General features: G+C 35.7%; 1 protein-coding gene across 5 annotated transcripts in view; it reads right to left on the bottom strand.

The window, feature by feature from the left end:
* The window catches only part of PCDH9 (protocadherin 9), a 735508-nt gene that overhangs the window by 630538 nt on the left and 85865 nt on the right, over positions 1-19105 (bottom strand). Inside the window, exon 3 of one of the 5 annotated variants that reach the window (XM_072032511.1) lies at positions 1580-6821. The exons of the other annotated variants lie outside the window; for them this stretch is intronic. Coding sequence (XP_071888612.1) covers positions 6810-6821 — 12 coding nt within the window. The 3' untranslated portion in view covers positions 1580-6809. Of the gene's footprint in view, positions 1-1579; positions 6822-19105 lie in introns of those variants that run through there. 5 annotated transcript variants of the gene reach the window in all.

Raw genomic sequence — 19105 nt, 5'->3', positions numbered from 1 at the left:
GAATAAAGACAGTAGTGAGAGGATGGTTTTATTTTCTGTTTCTCCCCTCCTACAGACCAAAATCAGAAGTACCCCAGGTTTAATACTGTTCCTTTTGTTGTTGGTTTCTACATCATCTGTTATGAGAGTAATTTTTGTGGGGTCTAGGTTTTTCCTGCACTGGAGAGAAAGGGAGATTAAAAATCTTTTAAGAGCTATCTAGATCATGCTAAAAAGGATAAATTGTTATAGCCTACTTAATTGACAGAAAACATTACATGATTTCATACGTCTGCATTTTCCCAATCATGGCATTGTGCAGTATAATAACAATAAGGAAGATTTTTCTTTAAAAGAAAGCATGAAATACTTTAGCTAAAATCATAACTATCTTAATTTCTCAATTCAGTGGAAGTTTTGGTATGTGCTAAACTTGCAGTAAAAATGAGTTATGAAAATAGCTGTCATACAGGCCATTTTCAAAACATGAATAATTCAAACAAATTCCTATTTTTTCCTCCAAAAATATTAAACTCTGTAACTTGTACAATTAATGCAGCTTGAACAGTAAGACCTTAAAAGCAACTACTTATTCTATACTATAACATTTCATTAGATTTTTTATTGTGTTTATTTTCATGGACCTTAATAGACAATATATCCTGTGCAAGGAAAAAATGTAATCCATTTTACCAACAGTGCACAGTCAAAAGAGAGATGGAGAGTTTGCACTTTGCATGTTGTGAATGAAAATTGAGAATATACGTAATAAGCATCTCTAAACCGTAATGAGTTATTGAGCTGTGTGTCTCCTAGTGTGTCAGCGATTCTTTTTAATTTATTTTCTAGTTTCTATAGAACTTTTCTGTACGAAAATAAAGCTCAAATGAAATTAAAGTGAAAATATACAGTGAAGTAAAATTAATAAAGAGCACATGCTGTTGAAATTAAGACTATTTGCCACAAAGTACATTCATGTCTAGAATCATGCAAGGAGTGACTGTGGCAATGACACTCCACCCAGAACCGGGACTTCCACAAGGAAGTGGAAGTGAATAGCATCCTCACAGCTATTTTCTCCAGAGGCACATGTGCATGAAGATGCAGGAATGACAGCTACAGCTTATAATACAGAAAATATACTTTCTCCTACATTTTTTAAACATTGAAGGTAAATAATTTTATTACGTTTGAAGATTTTATGAAGACATATCTTGTCTTCATTGTTCTTCGTGCAACCACAATTTTAGCAAATCTAGCCTAGCTCAGAATTTGCATAGGAAAAGTCTAAGTAACAAATAGAACTCAGAAGGAGCTATGTGTATATAGGATAGAAATATAAATATTGTCAGAGAGATTAATAAAAAAAAAAAAGATCATAAACAAAAACTGTGGACTAAATATTCTGTTCAAATGAACAGCAGGATTTGAGAAACCAAGACTAAGTACCCTCCTCAAATACAGACTGTTGATAAAACTGCTGCTAAATGGCTTCGGGCAAGCAAGTTTTTTTTTTTTTTTTTTTTTTTTTTTTTTTTTTTTGTTTGGTTGGTTGGTTTTTTTGTGTGTATTTGTTTTTTTATTTTTTAAATCCTAGCACTGGAAGTTGCCTCCACTCGTAAGAAAGAAATTCTTCCTATCTGTAATACGCTCATGTCTTCCAGATCTGCAGTGACAGCAGTATCACAAAACTGACATTTAACTATCTTTGCCACTGAAAAGTTTTTCTAAACATCTAATGTAAATAGCCCATCCTTCTGTTACAAATCACTACTTTTTGCTTATCTAAGTTGTCTTAGACACAAACTCAAATGACCGTGGTACAGAGACATACAGCACATGAGCTGAGCTACATCAATGGATCATGTCTAATTACACTTTAATTACCACTGACTAGGAGTACTCATACAGTCAGCTACTGCAGTGCAGAGGATGTGAAGCAACCATAAAGCTTGTGAAACTCAGTCACATATCTAATCTGAGCATTAAATCCATTCTTCTGCTTTCTCAGAAATGCATGCCTCCTTCTCTACTCCATCTAAATCTATAAAGGGGGCTTGACAGGGTTTTGATAATCAGCACTTCTGGATCACACCTAATAAATCCGGCACTGCACTCAAATAGTTGTTGCTGCTCCATCTATCAGGGTAGTGCACATACCTGGGACAAACTGGGCTGAACCCATTCTGCTTGATGGGAATCAAAATTATGAGTGTTTCCCACCTTTTCAGGGAGACATTCGTGTATGATGTTTATACCCTATACAGTGAAGCAAAGTGGAAAAATCTAAACTTAATAATAACACTAATATTTCACCACGGCAGCATGGCTGTATTCAGAAGAGAAGGACAAACAGGCGGTCTTTGAGAAAGTAGGTGAGTGTTCCAGAGCCACCAACTCAGAGATAATATCCAGTGGTCAAAGAGCACTTGAATACAGTCATGAATAGAATACAGAATAGCTAAAACAAAAATCAAATAATTATTTCTATCCACTCATTTCCAAAGTCCAAAGGAAGTGTTTGTTGTCATTATCCCAGAAAGACATACCACCTTGCCACTGCTTGCATGTTGCATGGTTCAACAGTTCCATAGCTAAAAGCTTCAGTAGAGCCCTGCTGGCAAAATATTAGAGAGGACTTCCTAATGACACTAAGTCTGTCAGATTATGAAGATCTCCCAACAGGGATGGCTGAAACACAGTCATTTAGTATATATGGTAGAATCAGTCAGACTGGTAGAAAGTAGAGAGCTACAAAGAACAAAAAGTACTGGCTGCCTTCTAACATCTTTCTTCTATTCACCCTGAAATTCACTAAATCTCCTGGTGAAATTGCGTAATTCTAAGAGGTTGGTGCCCTGGCAAATTTTGACTCATAAAAAGTGCAAATTTTTATTCCCACTCAAAGATGAATACAGAAATCTAGTCTTTCCTTTAGCTTTTTCCCTGCTTAGTATTCACTGCATATTTGACTACACTAGGTAAATGTAATCCATATACCCTTAGCACTCAGCCTGTCTAACTTAATAACTTATTTATACCTATATCATGAGTATTTGGCAAAGCAAACTTTCTAAATTATGTTAAGTTGCTTTTATGAGCAACTTAGCTAAGCAATGAAGAGAAGTTACACACCTTCACAGACCCAAGGAGAGATCCTGCCTGCTTAATTTTACCCACCTTAAACCTTGTCAGTAACTGGATAAAAATACAGGCAGTGAGATCAGGAGAAATACTTCAGTAGACATCTAATATTAAAGCACACATTAGACTCATACATTAGAAAATTGATTCTGAACACTACTTTTAGATAACTAAAAGACTTTCCACAGCCATTTATTGTGATAATATACAGAGCTCTGCAGTTATACAATGACCCCCTGGTGTGATATCTCAAGTCATGTCACAGCTTTCTGTCTTTTTGCTCATGACTGTCCACTGGGAAATAGGATTTTTTTTTTTCTTTCGGCTCTGCTAGATTTCAAGACAGGTGAATGAAGAATGAAGTCAGTATCACATGGAGTTTCAGTACGTTTTAAAAAGTTCTCTTCTTGAGCATATTAGCTCCAATCACTAGGGTGGCCATTATGTTGCCATTGGCAGAATAATGATATTATACATATTATACTAAATATATCGTACATATATATATGTACACATATACACTTCTTTTGCACTAGTGTTATATGCAATATATTATATACAAATAAATGAATAAAAAGAAACTACTAACAAGGTATTAGAAACCTCTACCCTTGAGGAAAACATGCTAACACTCTCAAAATTATTTGAAGAGGTATCAGAGTGTTAAAAATTATGTGCAATTACTAATGGAAATGAAATTAAAAAAAAATCATAATAGTTAAAATTATTACTAGCATAAAAATTATTACTAGCAAAAGCAACTATTTTTTTAGAAATGCATCCATCTGTTTTTCACAGCCAATGGACTAATGTATACATGTACTCATTAGATTTTCATAGATCAGCTTTCATTTTCTTTATGTTTGGGGCTCCAATGACCCCACCACAGGACACAACTAGGCCCAGCAGCCAGCACCTTGGTGAAAGCATGTTTAAGAAAGTGCAAAACACCAGACAAGAGGGGGGCGGGGAGAAAAGTGTGAGAAACAGACCTGCAAACCCTATAGTCAGCAGAAGGAGAAGGAAAAAGGAGGGGGGGGAAGGGGAAAAGGAGGAGGAGGAGAAGGATGAGGACAAGGACGAGGATGAAGAGGAGGATGAGAACGAGGATGAGGAAGAGGACAAGGACAAGAAGGAGGAGGAGGACTAGGAGGAGAAGGAGGAAGAGAAGGAGGAGGAGGAGGTACTCTATCCAACCCCAAGCCCCTGTTCCCTATCCCCATCCCCTCCTGCACTGTTTAGGCATGGGAGAAAGCTCGTGTTTTAATTTTTTTTTTTCACCATCCAACTTTATTTTAATTGTCAGTAAATTAATTTTCTCCAAGTCTTATTTGGCCTTGAAAATGATTGGTAAGTGATCTTGCTAGCTTTGCCTCCAAACACAATATTTTTCATCTTATTTTCTCCCCTGACCTGTTGAGGAGGGGGAATGAGAGAGCTGGATGGGCATCTGGCAATGCCAAGGTCAGACTCTCCGCACTTCGTACACTAAAGATTTTCACACATCTAAGGTCCTGCTTCTGAACACATACCGAAAAGTCTAAGTTGCAACAGAGATGAAGAGTTTCATACCTAGAGCAGACTTAAGCCACATCAGGATTAGTAAGCTAGATGTTCTTCTGCCTCCTTTTCCTGAGGGCTTGGACTTATAGGCACTCTTGTGCACCTGTAGCAAATTGAGGTTTCTACAAAGTACCACTGTAAGTACCACTTTAAAAAAAACTGTCTGCTGAAAGAACCACAGGTCCCACTCATCCAGTAGTTCAAGCACTCATGTAACTTTTGAGAGGATTAAGTTCAATTGCCTTTCAAGAGTATTCCAACTCCCATTGCCAAGTGCTGTAGCCATGAGACTATGAGCTATGACTTTTTTTTTTTATTTTTTGTTTGTTTGTTTTTTATTCCTGCTGATGTAACTGTATAAGATGATTGACAACATGTGCTGATTCCCTTTTCACTGCTATTAGCTTACTTAAGTAGCTCTCTCCTCATCACAGTAGATTTTGTGGATTCCACCCCAGAGTATTTCCCCTTTGCAATAAATGGGTGGCTAAAGATCTAACCAAGTTTCATGATTCAGCCTCACAGATAGACACACATGCAAAAGTTTGACATGGCAATGCTCAGGATACAGCCCTTGGTTCTTTATTCGCATCTCAGCATGACTGCTTCCTCTATGGTTTACAGTAGAAAAATAAGTTCTGTTGTGAATTTTATGATGTCTTTGCCTTTCACTGACTACAGATTATGCTTATTAAAGAAGTTTCTGTTTGCTGTTGTTTTGCATCTGGTTTCCAGCAGTAACTGTTTTTTTGTATACTGCTTTCCATTCAGCTGAGCAAGAAAGCTATAGTAGTAGCTAAAACAAACAAACAAACAAAAAAACACAAAACAAAACAAAACAACAACACTTATTAATTTTCCTCCACTGCCTGGGAACCAGATTTATGAAATGCCATGAAACAAATATGAACTATTTTATATTACAGTTTTCCTGTCCTCCACCATGGACCCTGAATTTTCTGTTAGCACTGGAAGGGGGGTAAGTCTGTTATGTGAGCTAGGGCACTCCTGAAAACAAGATTATAAACCTCAAGTGGATACAGCAGAAAATATTTATTTTGTTTAAAATAAACGGAGCAACTCTTGCATTATAACTGGAGTCACATGTTATAAATCAGCTTATTGAATAACACAGCCTTGGAACAATCACTGTTCTGGGACACAGCATTCTACTACATAGCGAAACTTCCACAAAAGCAGCTACAGTCTATGTTGCTAATAATAAACACTAGAAAACTAGATTTATTTTTTCCCTTCTTTCTGGCCCTTTTTAAAGAGCTTTGAACCTAACCCTTACAAATTACACAAGACAGACATAAAATAAAACTATCTACCTTGAACCAATAGGAATTTCTTTTATGTCCTTTTCTGAACTTGCATTTTCTCTGTTATCATTAACGTATTATCTTCCATTAGTAAAGCTTACACTTTTCATGCTGTGTAAACCTGTGCTAAGTTGCTATATCTGCAGGACAGGATTCTTCTGTGTTTGTTAATACAAAAGACAAAAATAATAAAAAAGAAACTCAATAACAAATCTTATTATCTTCAGAAGGGCAAGAGTCTCAAGAATTAAAAAATAATAATAATAATAATAATAAAATAATGGAGGGTCCTCACTGACAAAACAGGGGCAGTTAGATACCCTGAATTTTTCCACCACTCCAGACATGTCAATCAAAGATAACACAATGCAAGAATATCTGAGTGACACTCCAAGCTGCATTCATAAGCAACCTGTCTCATTCAAAGTCAATGAAGAGACAGGACTTACAAGCCCACACTGAAAAGTTATTGAAATGTGACTGACATCTCAAAGGAAAAGTGTCAACGGGATAGCATGACCCCGTGCTGAAACACTGCAAGGTTAATCAAAGTTATGGCAGTCGGGAGGTAGAAAGGCCCTACCTTAGATTGAATTTTTGTACTCATAGCACTGACTGGGTCACAGTCTCATATTCACTTCCTCTCCCACTGACATTTGCATCCTGAGTTTGTATCATTTGTCCACTCTTCTTTTGGTTTCATTTTAGAAAGATACTGATAGATGTTGCTGTGAGTAGATCTTCTGCATCTGAGTAACAATAGGTCTCCCTTCTCCTCCTTTGGGACTCATTGTGCCGTTAACCTACGAACTAAGATAGTAAATATACCATTGTGAGATTAAAAAGAAAATGCTACAAGTTGTAGAGTTATTGCTCAAAAAAGTCTGAGTTAATGGGTTAGAATTCCTTGTCTGTCCATAAAGGAATAAAGGGAGTCTCAAAATAGGTAAAAATATTCAGACTGTTTCTTAAAGTTTTCTATCTCCCCATGTTCAGAGAGTTCCTGACAATTCATTTGCCAATATCATATTAGGAAATATCACACAGACATATCTCCTGCTCTCATTTCCCTCCCCCTCCCCCATTTTAAAGGACTATAAAAGGTCTATAAAGACTATTTATTTCTTCCCATTATATTTTTAAAATATGTTAGTAACTATTATTTTTGCTTAGTGCTATTACATTTATAATGTTGACCCCAAATATCCATTTAGCCCCAACATATTCAACAAAGTAACAAAGCTAGAAATAAAAAGAATACATACAGCCAATGCAATAATTATGTTCATATCATTCATAGTTACAGAATGGAAACCTTAAGTAATTTAAGCAAGCAAGACTTACTTTTTTGTACATATATATATATATATATATGTACATATATATATGTACATATATATATATATATATATATATATATATAAGTAGTTCTCTGGTATATATTTTCTTCCTTGATGGCATATTTTCACTTTGTTGAGTTTACTTCATATTTTTTCCTGTTTTCTTATTCTGTCAGCCGATAGTAATATCCCACAGATACAAATAGCACCTTCTTGGTGTTGCATATAATCAGCTATTGCTATAATAATTATATTGCTATAATGCTAGTGGCCCCATTCTGTTGGCTTCATTCCCTGCTCCTCCTACTTTTCTAGAAGGCAAGCAGCCTAGAAAGTAAATATGCTTCTTCCCCAGAGCCTATGGGCCTAGAAACCCTTTTTTCTCCACAGACTCACTGTCTCATTTCTAAATCAGTGGCCGTACTGAATGTCATACATTTCCATTATGCAATCAGTCCTCCAGTCAATTATTTAATTAAAAGAAGATTTAAAAGATTTACCAAATAATACCCCTTCTGCTCCAGTAAAAAGATAGGACCGATATGATAACAAAATATTTATGTCTTTATTATTAATTATTTTTAAACCAATGATGGTGAAAATTCAGATAGGGGGAAGATCATGTTAGGAATAAATTGTATTAAACATGACCAACAAGGACTTTTCTTTTAGGAAGATTAATGGTTTAATGTTTAATTAATCCTATCCATTTCTGCATTTATGGGGAGGCAGAGAAGTCTACTTTATAATGTGAAAAATTAAATATTAAAAACTTTGTGCCTATTTGACTTTACATTTTCTTGTTATGAATGGGTATTTTCACTTTATTTCACTTTCTTCAAGCTACAAGAGACAGAAGCAATTACTGCAGCTCTGTTGAACAAAGGTATTCTCAATGTACCTCTGATACTGCCTTGCCAATCCCAAAACAAAACAAAAATTTTTAAACTATTTGAAGTATTAATGGAACCTTTAAAACTTACAGTCAAAATGACACAGGTTACTCAAGATTAGAGAAGGCCAGGGGGAACTTCAGAAAAGCTGAACAAAGTTATGTGTTTAAGAAGCTCAACAGATAAAATTCAGTGTAGACAAGAGGCAATGCACATTGTATGAAATAGGGTGAATTACCCCTATCTATAAATGGGTTCTAAATTAAGTGCACCTATTCAAAGAAAAAGATGTGGGAAGTATTTTGGACAGTTCAACAAAACGTCTTGTTCAGTGTACAACAGTAGTCAAAAAGCCCAACAATATTATTAAGGTCTGAAGAATTCAGAGTACTAAAAGAGAACAATAATGTAAATAGTGCTTTTAAATATAGTGACCTTAAATACTGTATATACTTGTCTTGTTTCAAAAAGCAGATTTAAAAAAATTTTTAAATGGTCCATCCAGAGGAAAGCAGCAAAGTAATGAAGATGGTTTGAACTATGACAGCAACTGAGCTGCAAGAAACAGCACAGCACAGGTATGGATGGACACCCTGAATGGCTCACATAGCAGCCAGTTTCTGTTTTCTTTCCACTTCTGTGTTGTACCTCTGAGAACTGCCCCAGCATCCCACTGCTATGAGAGCCCTGCCTCACTGCCACTCCCGCACAGAGCACACACTGAGCCCAAATCCCTGCATGGTTCATAGACCTGCCATGGCTGCAGCTCCTGGTGCCTGGCTTGCAGCATGGGGCAAACTAATGTCTCAGTCCCACAAAAAAGATTTCTTTAGGCAAAATATACTACCTTCTGTATCTTGCTACACTAGCATATGAAGAGCACATGTGGGGTACATGAGCAAGAGACAAGATGGGGAGAAGAAGGAACCTGGCTTAGATACTGCTGGGTGGAAAACTTTTGAAAGACAATTCCTTCCACATCTGCCCTAGCACAAAATGGTCCTCTCTCTCCCTTGTGCTATCCTTCCTCTTCTTTATACTTTCTAATACCCTAGTCATTTTCTTTCATTTCCTATTTTGACCTAGTTATCCTTCCTTTCCCATCTATCTTTGTTCATTCCTTTCTGACTTTCTGTGCCTCTTGTCTTCATAAAGGTCCTGGAGGTTAAGCGGAGACTAAATTGAATACAGTTTTAAGACTTCCATAGCAAATTATATTTCTCTCCCTTTCGCTTCTGGGTACTTGATCTTCCTCTTGAGAGTTGCAGCCCAGCAATTGGCTGTGTGCTGTGTTGTGCCTGATACTCTGAATGTGACTTGTTCAATTTATGTTGAGAACCCAGTCCGACTACAAGATTAACATCTAGTATTTTATCCCATTTGATAGCATTCACTTTTGTACTGCCCAGTTTTGGGGCAGGAGTGTCATGATATGCTCTCTTCATTCTCAAAACAATGACTGAACATAAATTGAACAGTGAGTTGGATGAAGTCTGCTGGAAAACAGTGAATGTGGAGACCTCCCTCTTTCATATTAGAATTAGTCAGGGATGTCATATAGTCGCATTAGGAAAATATTAGTCACCACATTTTCTTCTATGCTGATTTTTAAGTCTTTTGATGCTTAACAAAGTGAGGACAAGAGCCTGAATCTTCTACCCAAATATCTTTGCCATAACCACCATTTCTACCTATTTCCCATGATTTAGTGTTACTGCTATTATAATATGCACCTAGAAAAAATTGTGACACCTGAGTGTAAAAGTCAAAGGACACAAACCTCTGTAAATCTATGACCCTAATAATATCTCATCCTGAACAGGCATTGAGACAACTTTCATTTTATGTTATTGACTGTAAGTAGGATCTAGATAGTACTGACAGGAAGCCTGGAGGCCTGAATTTCTAAATGCAACTTTACTATTTATTTCTTCAGTGAAGTAAAGTTGCTTCCTTCCCCTCCCATCTGTAAAATACAGCTAGTCAAGTTTACAACCTTGAAAAAGTTTTTAAGTCTACTTGAACAAATGCCAAAGTAAGAAATAGGTATTTCTCATATTTTAATCACTGAGAGACTTTAAATAAGCCATTCTCACAGAGACAACCTCAAGGTTGACTTCTGCTGATTAATTGCTATTTTATAGGTATGTATAGAAGTTATTTTGTGTAAATATATTGTTTTTATTTATTTATTTATTTGTGTGTGTATGTGTGCGTGTGTGTTGTGTGTGTGTTTCTCACAGATGTTTTCGATAAGAAGCGAAATGTTTGATTGGAATTCAAGACTCCTGAACCAGAAGAAAAGGATATTTTAGAGAGGCTAGCTCAGTATGAAATTTAGAAAATGGGCTTGTCTGGCAAGGAAATAATTATTACAGAAATCTGGAAAGAAAAAGGGCTTCAGATCCAGGCCTGATATTGTGGCCAATAAACTGAAGATCTGAAACAGGCAAGAAGTTGGCCTCCCTTCTAATGAAAGTCCATTAGGGATGCAGATAGACTGTGACTGCTTTTCTTACTGACTTTATTAATTAGGACCCTCAGGAAATTCAAAAGTAAAAAAAAAAAAAAAAAGATGTTGAGAGGGAGCGTTTGCCAGAATTGCTGCAGAATGTGTCAGACCTCCTCACTTTTAAGACATGTACACAAACCAGTAACATTCTATTCATTCCAGCACAACTGAACTCAGTGGGAAAATTCCACTCAGTTCAGTTCACATATCAATTTACACTTAAGGGTAAAGTGGTTAACTGTCTTCTCTAATTGAATTGTTTTTATTATGGGTTCTGGTTTGCCTAAACAACATGGCATTCAGTACATTAAAGATGCCATGCACCGGTTGGGTGGCTCAAACTTAATTTTGTTGGAAGTTATGAAAAGGAGAAAATAATTTAATGTTGTTTTTTCTTTTTTTTTTTTTCTCCTTCCTTCCTTCCTTCCTTCCTTCCTTCCTTCCTTCCTTCCTTCCTTCCTTCCTTCCTTCCTTCCTTCCTTCCTTCCTTCCTTCCTTCCTTCCTTCCTTCCTTCCTTCCTTTCTCTCTCTCTCTCTCTCTCTCTCTCTCTCTTTCTCTCTTTCTCTCTTTCTCTCTTTCTCTCTTTCTCTCTTCTTTTACTGGTTATTTTTACAATTACAGAATCATATTAAGGTCTTCAAGATGCTATTGCTAACAGACAAAAAGTGCAACACCTTGCATGCTAACTAGTTTTTTGTTGTTGTTGTTGTATATATGTATTTTATTTTATTTTATTTTACTTTATTTTATTTTATTTATTTTTTTGAAAGTCTAAACAGGTAAAAGCAAAAGAGAGATGGAGGAAGAAAACAGAAGAGAAATATTAAGGGCAGAGTCTGTGCCATTCTTTATTTATATTTGCCAACTCCTATAGTTCAATGATTACAGAAACCTTTTTTTTTTTTTTTTTTGTATCGTGTAATTCAGGGAGGCTGTTTAACAAAATAAATATTCTTTTCTGCTCTGAAGAAATTCAATCTGTTGTGACAAGAGCCAAAGGCTACCAGACCTTTGAAGTAAAGTACTTCCTCTACTTATAATGAAAAGGTACGCCCTTTCATTAGAGAGAGTACCCAAAAAACTCCAACAGGTTTTAAAATGGTAAAGCAAGCTTGTATTTGAACTAAAACTAGACCAAATATTTTTAATAGAAAAAACAGAATGTGTATTTCTCTGAAACAACAGAAATAAAGTGGAATTATAAAGTATGTTCCTTTCAGCTTTCATATATTTGAAAGCAATTCCTTCTTTCTGGGCTTGGTTTCAGATCAAGTGGATCTGTGTTGCAGCACACTCTGGGCAGTCCTCTCTAGATCCCTCAAAAGTTCTCTTTTAATCACACCTGCACTTCTGCCGCATGTCTGCTTCCTGCACTGTTCACTAGTTCCCTGCCCTCTGCCCATGCTTCAGGCTCCTGTGTAGATGGACCACACTGAGTACCCTCTGCTCAGGGATCTCTCCTCCAAAACAACAACAAAAACAGAACTACCTATCTGCTGCCCACTCACTCTATTCTTAGAGAAACAAAGAAATGAAAATAAATGTCATCCATCACAAATGTACATTCAGGAACCAGCACTGTTCTCTGTTCTTCTCACAAAACATCAATGCAGGCAGGAGAGCTTCATGACAATAATTGGGAGAACCATAGTCGAACATACATCACTGTCTGCATCTGGTGCTATTTCGTACACTCTGGAAAGGATCTGAAAGGATGACATTCCAGTGGACAAACGGTGTTTCAAAATAATACTAATTTATTCTGCAGCCTTGCAAAATCTGCACTGAGAGCTAATGGCAACAGATTGAACAGTACTACAGATCTCTCCAGCACAGACTCTTCTCCTACAAATGCAGAATTAAGTATTCATGAAGAGATTTCAAAGGTCTAAAATGACTGTAGAGCTTTCAAGATGCAACACTCTGAACTAAGACACACTGTCAAATAACAAGTCATAACTGGAAAGGCAAAATTTATCTTCTGAATGTAAGAGCTATTATAATTATTTTTCCCTATCTTTGCTTTCACAAATTAACTGAACTAAATTTCCAAACAGGAACAGAAATAACTGACAAAAAAGGAATTACCAGAAGGAAACATAAGTATAAATGATTGGCACTAAATGGAACAGTTTTCTCTCTCTCCAGGCTTTTTATTTTTCTCTAAGAGTATAACAAAATGGCTGCTAGTTATGCATTTCTGATCAAGAAAACACAGAATTGTCATAAAAAAAACAAAAAACAAAAAACAAAAAACAAGAAGAAAACAAAACAAAACAATCCCCTTGAAGCATTTGAAGCTCAGATTGATCCTTTATAATATTTTTTGTTTTAGTAGAGAATACAATTTGTATTTCATACTAATTTTCAGCACTGACAATGACTTCAAAAAAACAGAAATTTACAACAAAAAGCCTCTATGCGTTTTGCATGCACCAAATTCCACCAAAAGTTTCCTTAGAAAGAGCAATATGGAAATAATATGACGGAGCTAATGTAAAACACTTCCAGCACAGCTGTACATATGCCATTAAGAACACCTGAAGAGCCAGGTTGAACTCACAGTTAAGTATATTCATTAGGGTGGCACTAATGTGCTTTATTTTACAGGAATAAAGCAGATGGAAATTTGATGTGGCAATACAAAGTCACAAACCACCTTTGCTTAAATTCTTCCTTGCCAGGAATAATAAAGTCCAAGGGACAGATGTCCTAGGATGTTGTCAGAGCGTTGGACTCTGCAATAGTCTCCACTACAGAGGACCACATTGAAAGAAAAAGCTCCTTTTGCACCTCTGGTGGAAATCAAAGAAATACTCTGCAGTGAGTAGTCAATGGGTACGCTGTTCACCAGTGGGTGACTGGACCCTGTTGTACAGATTGTGCACCAATGTCTGCACTGCACTGTCATTACCCACACACATAGGTCATGCACTGAATCCAGACACTGTGACTGATTTTTCATTACTTTGCATGTCAAAATCAAATAAATGTATCCACACAAAAACCCCCTCAAAGAATTATTTTCCATAAACTTAGATTTGACACACCTGAATAAAGATAAGAAGGGTTGTTGCTAACTGAATCAAGTTACAGGACACTGCTTTTAATTTTCAAGATTGCTGAAAGATGAAAAGTGAGTTTGACTTCATTTTTGCATATAATCTGGATAGGGAAGAAGGAGAGCAGCACTTAGTTTTCCTCTTTGCCTGGAAGGATATTTGATTACACATAAGGCAGTAAATGCATTGACGTATTTATTTCCCAAGGGAAGCGACAAATCAGTATATACCAGCAGAAACTTTCTCACTTCTAGAACAATCCCCTCTGTTGTGCTCTGGGTGACCGTGGGCGACTGTCTATGCTCTGCCAACATTTTTTTTTTTTTTTTTAATTGGGGTGGGGAGGGAGAAAGGGGTAAAGTTTTATGATGTCTGCCACTGGGTAAACCAACCTCACAGATAACTAACACGCATACTCACACACATACAGATAGATACACAGGAGCTTGAGAAGATTTGGATATTTGAGCTCAACTTAGAGAAAAATCAAAGCTGCTTTATTTTTCCCTTCCTGGCTTCTTTAGCATCTCTTTTTAATTCACAGTAATATGATTTATAAAGTGTTTTTCAAGCACAGATATGTAAATAAATATTGGAAACAAAGTAGTCTTACTGTATTAGGTTATCAAATATTTTTCATATGTACCTTCCTATATATCACCCCATTACTGTGCCATATATGACTAACACAGTGGCTACAGATTCACCACTTTGCAAGTATAGGTTAAAAAAAAAAAAAATCAAAATGAGGAACTCAAAGGTGTTCCACAAAGCCAAAGCTTCCAAAACAAAATTTTGAAATATGGAAGATGATATCTGTGTGTGTATTTAGGCAATTACACTTATTTGCATTAAACTATCATTGCCTAATTCAATACCTCTAAATATCCTTTTGTTTCTTTTTCACTTCAGGTTTATTTAAAGCACCAAATGCCTCAACTGTATACAATGCTTTAAGTGCTATATTCAGAGCCACAGACTCTGCCTTGAGAAAATGTCCTTTCTGCTACTGAGGCAAGAGAGAATATATGTCAAGTCAGTCTCCTTAACTCCTTTTCTGTTTTCATTTTATGTGGTTTTTATGTAGGTACAACTCTGTATCATGTGGGGTTTGATTGACTTTTTATTTTTATTTTTTTAATGTTAAGTTTCCATATGTGTGTGCAGGCATCTCTATGGAAATGTTTTGCCTCAGAAAGCTGGTACATGAAGTGAATGATGAAATAGAATGCACCAAATTAGATCAACGGTCCAAATTCATATTGAAAGTAAAAGAGCACAATTCTATTGCTTTCAGTGAAATTCAATGAAGTTTAGACTACAGCTAAGCACCACAGTATAAAGAGATCTTATTTGATATGCCATATCTGGAAAGCATGGAGGTGACAGAATACATGACAAAATCTGCCTGCAGGAAGTATGCTTTCTTCAGTGAGCTGTGGGATTGATTATTAAAGCTGCTGGAACTTCTCGCTTGTTCCATGTAAACAACATACATGTAAAGTAGCTGATGTGTGAGTAATTTACTTGAACTGGGTCTCTCCACTGCTACACTTCAGCTAATGTTGAAAATGTTAATGTTGTTTGGCACAGCAGAACGCTCCCTTTGCTTTAAAAAAGCTGCTGCATCTCACTATTCACAGTATTTAATCTCTAAAACACTACAGGACTTCACACCTTGAAATGTTTATATATTTCCATCCTACTATGATAGCTGTCTTTCCTAGACTGTGTTGGTTAAAGAGATTTGAAATTTATCTTCTCTGTAGTCTCCTTCTGCTCCCATTTTGGAAAGGCAGAAGTATCATTAATATAACCCTCTCAGAGTCAGTTGCACCTGCAATGGGACAACAAACAGTCTTTTTCTTGAAATTTTCATCTATTTAAAATAAACATTTTGCTATCCTTTATAACTCTATCTCTACTTGCTCTGACTCTATGTATTTAATAGCTCAGTATTGAAGTCACACAATTCCCCGAAGAAAAGAGTCATACAATGAGAATAAACAGCATCTGCACATGGGAATTTCACTTTATGTTTTGTATATGACACTGATTAACTAAGTAAAGCTTCCTGTAGTAGTAACAGATTATTTGTTGTGATAAACTGTCCTTTATCTCACCTTTGCTGGAGAAGAAGTAAGAATAAAATGACTGAGTAAAAGACTGCAAGTGTCTGTTTCCCCCTCCTCAATGTAGGTAAGGGAATGCCAAGGGATGTTGCACATTCCAAACTTGCTCTGTATCATCTTTCAGGGTTTATATATTTTGTGGCCTTTTTTTTTTTTTTTTTTTTTTCTTTTGTCTCTTATTCACAAGAATGCATGAGAATTCTGAGGGAAGAAGACTGTGTTCCTTTTAAACAAAGTATGCATATAACTTCTTGTTTCAAGGCAGAGTCTGAAAATATGACCCAGATGGACTCAGAAAGTTCTAAAAGGCCAATAAAATAAATATGAACTTGCTGTTTTTTATACACTGATTTATTTTTTTTTTTTTTTAGTGTTGTCATGCTTGAGGTTGTCACTGTTTTTTTCGTGCCAGCAGACTACTGAATTGTGATCTCTGCTTTGCCTGAGGAAGGTAAAGACAAATTAAAGTTGCTGAGTCTGCATGCAGTGGGTCACCTTGAAAGGGACAACCCTTAAAAGAACTAGCTCTCTATGGACTGTTTCTGAGAAAGAAAAAATATATTTATCTTAAGACTCAGGTTGATGTCAATGAAAAGATATATGAGATGATAAGCATACATAAATAGTGAGTGTTTTCTGGGTAGTGGTATGTAAAGTCAGATAAATATGAGGAAAAGGCATGCAGTTACACAGCTATCTATCTGGGTGAAGAAAGGCTCCAGGAGTTTATTTTTATTTGTGCTGAAGTGAAGGAACTTGATTATGCATACACACTAAAACAGGCCCAAGAGCACAGTTTAAAGAGGAGAGAAGTGGGGAAAAAACAGATTTATAGCACTAAAATGTTGAGTAATCTTTGATGAAGAGGTGTAAATGAATACAAACAAACAAACAAACAAAAAATCCCTATGAAGCTAAGGGCGCAGCCAACTACTTCTAGTTCTGACATTATCTAAATGATATGTATTCACAATGTCATGTAATTTTAGTTTTCAAAATTATTAGAAACATTTGAAGAATCTCATAATCAAATCTAACATCAAAATTTAAAAAAGTTAAATTGAAAATATAGTATTTTCCATTTATCTTATCAGATATTTTCAATTGCAATGCAAATCCAACCCACAGCATCTTTTCATCTTTGAAACTGTCAGCAATGCAGAACCAAAAGTTGTTCACTCACTATACTCATAATAGCACAAACACATTTAGTTTTCCCATAGTTCTTGACTGTAGGTAAGCTAAAGTGGCTTCTCTACAACCATTCAAAAGCCGCATAGTCACATCAAGTATGCATTATGCTATATTTGCTCTTTGACAATGATTTAATTTATTTTACAGTGTCTTACTTCTTGATAACCTGATATTTTGTAGATTCTTACAAGATTCTGGTATTCAGAAATAAAGGATATAGTTAGTGTAATTTCTATATATTTTAATTTCATAGGAGTTCATAAATACTTTAGAAAGTAACTGAGAAATTTCTCTCAATGTTACTGTCAGACAGCACTCATCTGCCTCTAATTTAAAAATAATAATAACAAATATAAAAAGTTATTTTAAGGATTTGGCTTTTGAAATGGGACTTAATTCAAACTACCAATAGTTTCTGAACCTTGCAGGAACATACAGTTAACTAATAAAATAATAAAAAGGCAGCTGGAAGTCTCCTTCATTTAAAAATCATGAGAGGTTCATCTGTTCACTCTGACCAATTCATGAACAATTGGCATAATAAGCTTAGTTTCTTTCTCACAGCGCATACATCTATCCTGTGGTGTCTTACCTGATGGGGAGATGAGACATTGGGAAGTGAAGTTATTAGGTTCTTATTAGCTAAAAACCTGTCTTATGTGGTTAAAAACATCACAAATTAAGAATAATTAACCTAAAATCCATCTACTGTATTTCTGACAGGCAAGACTGAGTTAATTTTATCCTCTGGGTTTAGACAATGCAGATGAGTTTTGATGTCAGCTACTTGTATTTCTTTTAGAAACTCCCAATTTTATCTTACTTGCCTTTCAGCTATGGGAAACAGTAACCTGTTCCAAAGCTCATCTTTTGAACAAGGTTGTTTAATGCTGCATTAAATATCTGGGTTTTGAGAACTACATTCTGCTCATCTTTTTTTTTTTTTTCTTTTTTTTTTTTATCAGACTTCTAATATATTGTTTGCTTCTCCTCTTTTGTCTATGAATATCAGTAGAAAACCCAGAGCAGAGTTTATAGTTAAAGAATTACAATACTGAATATTCAAAATCTAATCCCACACCTTTTCATTCATAGGTATCCACAGAAGGAGTGAGTGGAGCAATTACATGTCCCTAAAAATACCTGAATCTTTTTTTTTTCCATGTCTGTCCTCATTTTTGTCATAATTTTTATAAATGTAGGCTACATGGGGCCTCCAGACAATCCCTCTTTCCTTTGCCAGCATGCATTCATCCTCAAACCATTTCTGCTCTGCACACAGGCACACACATAAAGTCACAAGAAGAGGAAGATGTACTGCTTCTAAAAAAAGATGCAAGAGACCTTTCATTCTTCCTTCACTCTAGTCATACAGAGGCTTGGCTGACCATAGTAAAATCTTAGGACAAACCTGAAAACAGAGCCATTCAAGTATTTTACGGGGGATAAAGTTTCTAGGATCACAAATTCTGTGGGTATCTGTGAATGGAAAAAGTGTAAACTCTGAAGGAGTCCAAGCCTATCAAACACAATTCTAAAAAATGTCATCCCTTTAGTAATATCCACCTAAGATATTTCAAATTATCATTTTTTTTTTTTCAGTAATCAGTAATTTTCAAATAATTCTTATATTATTAAAAGAGCAAAGACCTTAACCAAAACATACTTGTTCAAGAATCAGTTGTAAAAATGACCATTATACTGCCTGAAAGCATGATGTACCAACAGTATTCAAAGCACCTTCAGAACTAGGAGTCATAGCAATCTTGCTATCATTTCTGCTAATTTACTTACATTCTGACAGAATTAAGGATTCTGGGGTTTAAATACTATTTTAAAAAAATGGATTTGCCAAAACTGGATGAAAGCAATAAACAATATAAATGGTAAATCACAGACAGTTTCATTTTCTGATGTATAATGTAATGGGAAAACTGACAACTAATGGCTGACCTCTGTT

The sequence above is a fragment of the Anas platyrhynchos genome, chromosome 1 (genome assembly GCF_047663525.1).
Source record: "Anas platyrhynchos isolate ZD024472 breed Pekin duck chromosome 1, IASCAAS_PekinDuck_T2T, whole genome shotgun sequence".
NCBI lineage: Eukaryota > Metazoa > Chordata > Aves > Anseriformes > Anatidae > Anas > Anas platyrhynchos.
The sequence above is the reverse complement of the archived record's forward strand: the minus strand, read 5'-3'. Positions and strand labels throughout refer to the sequence as shown.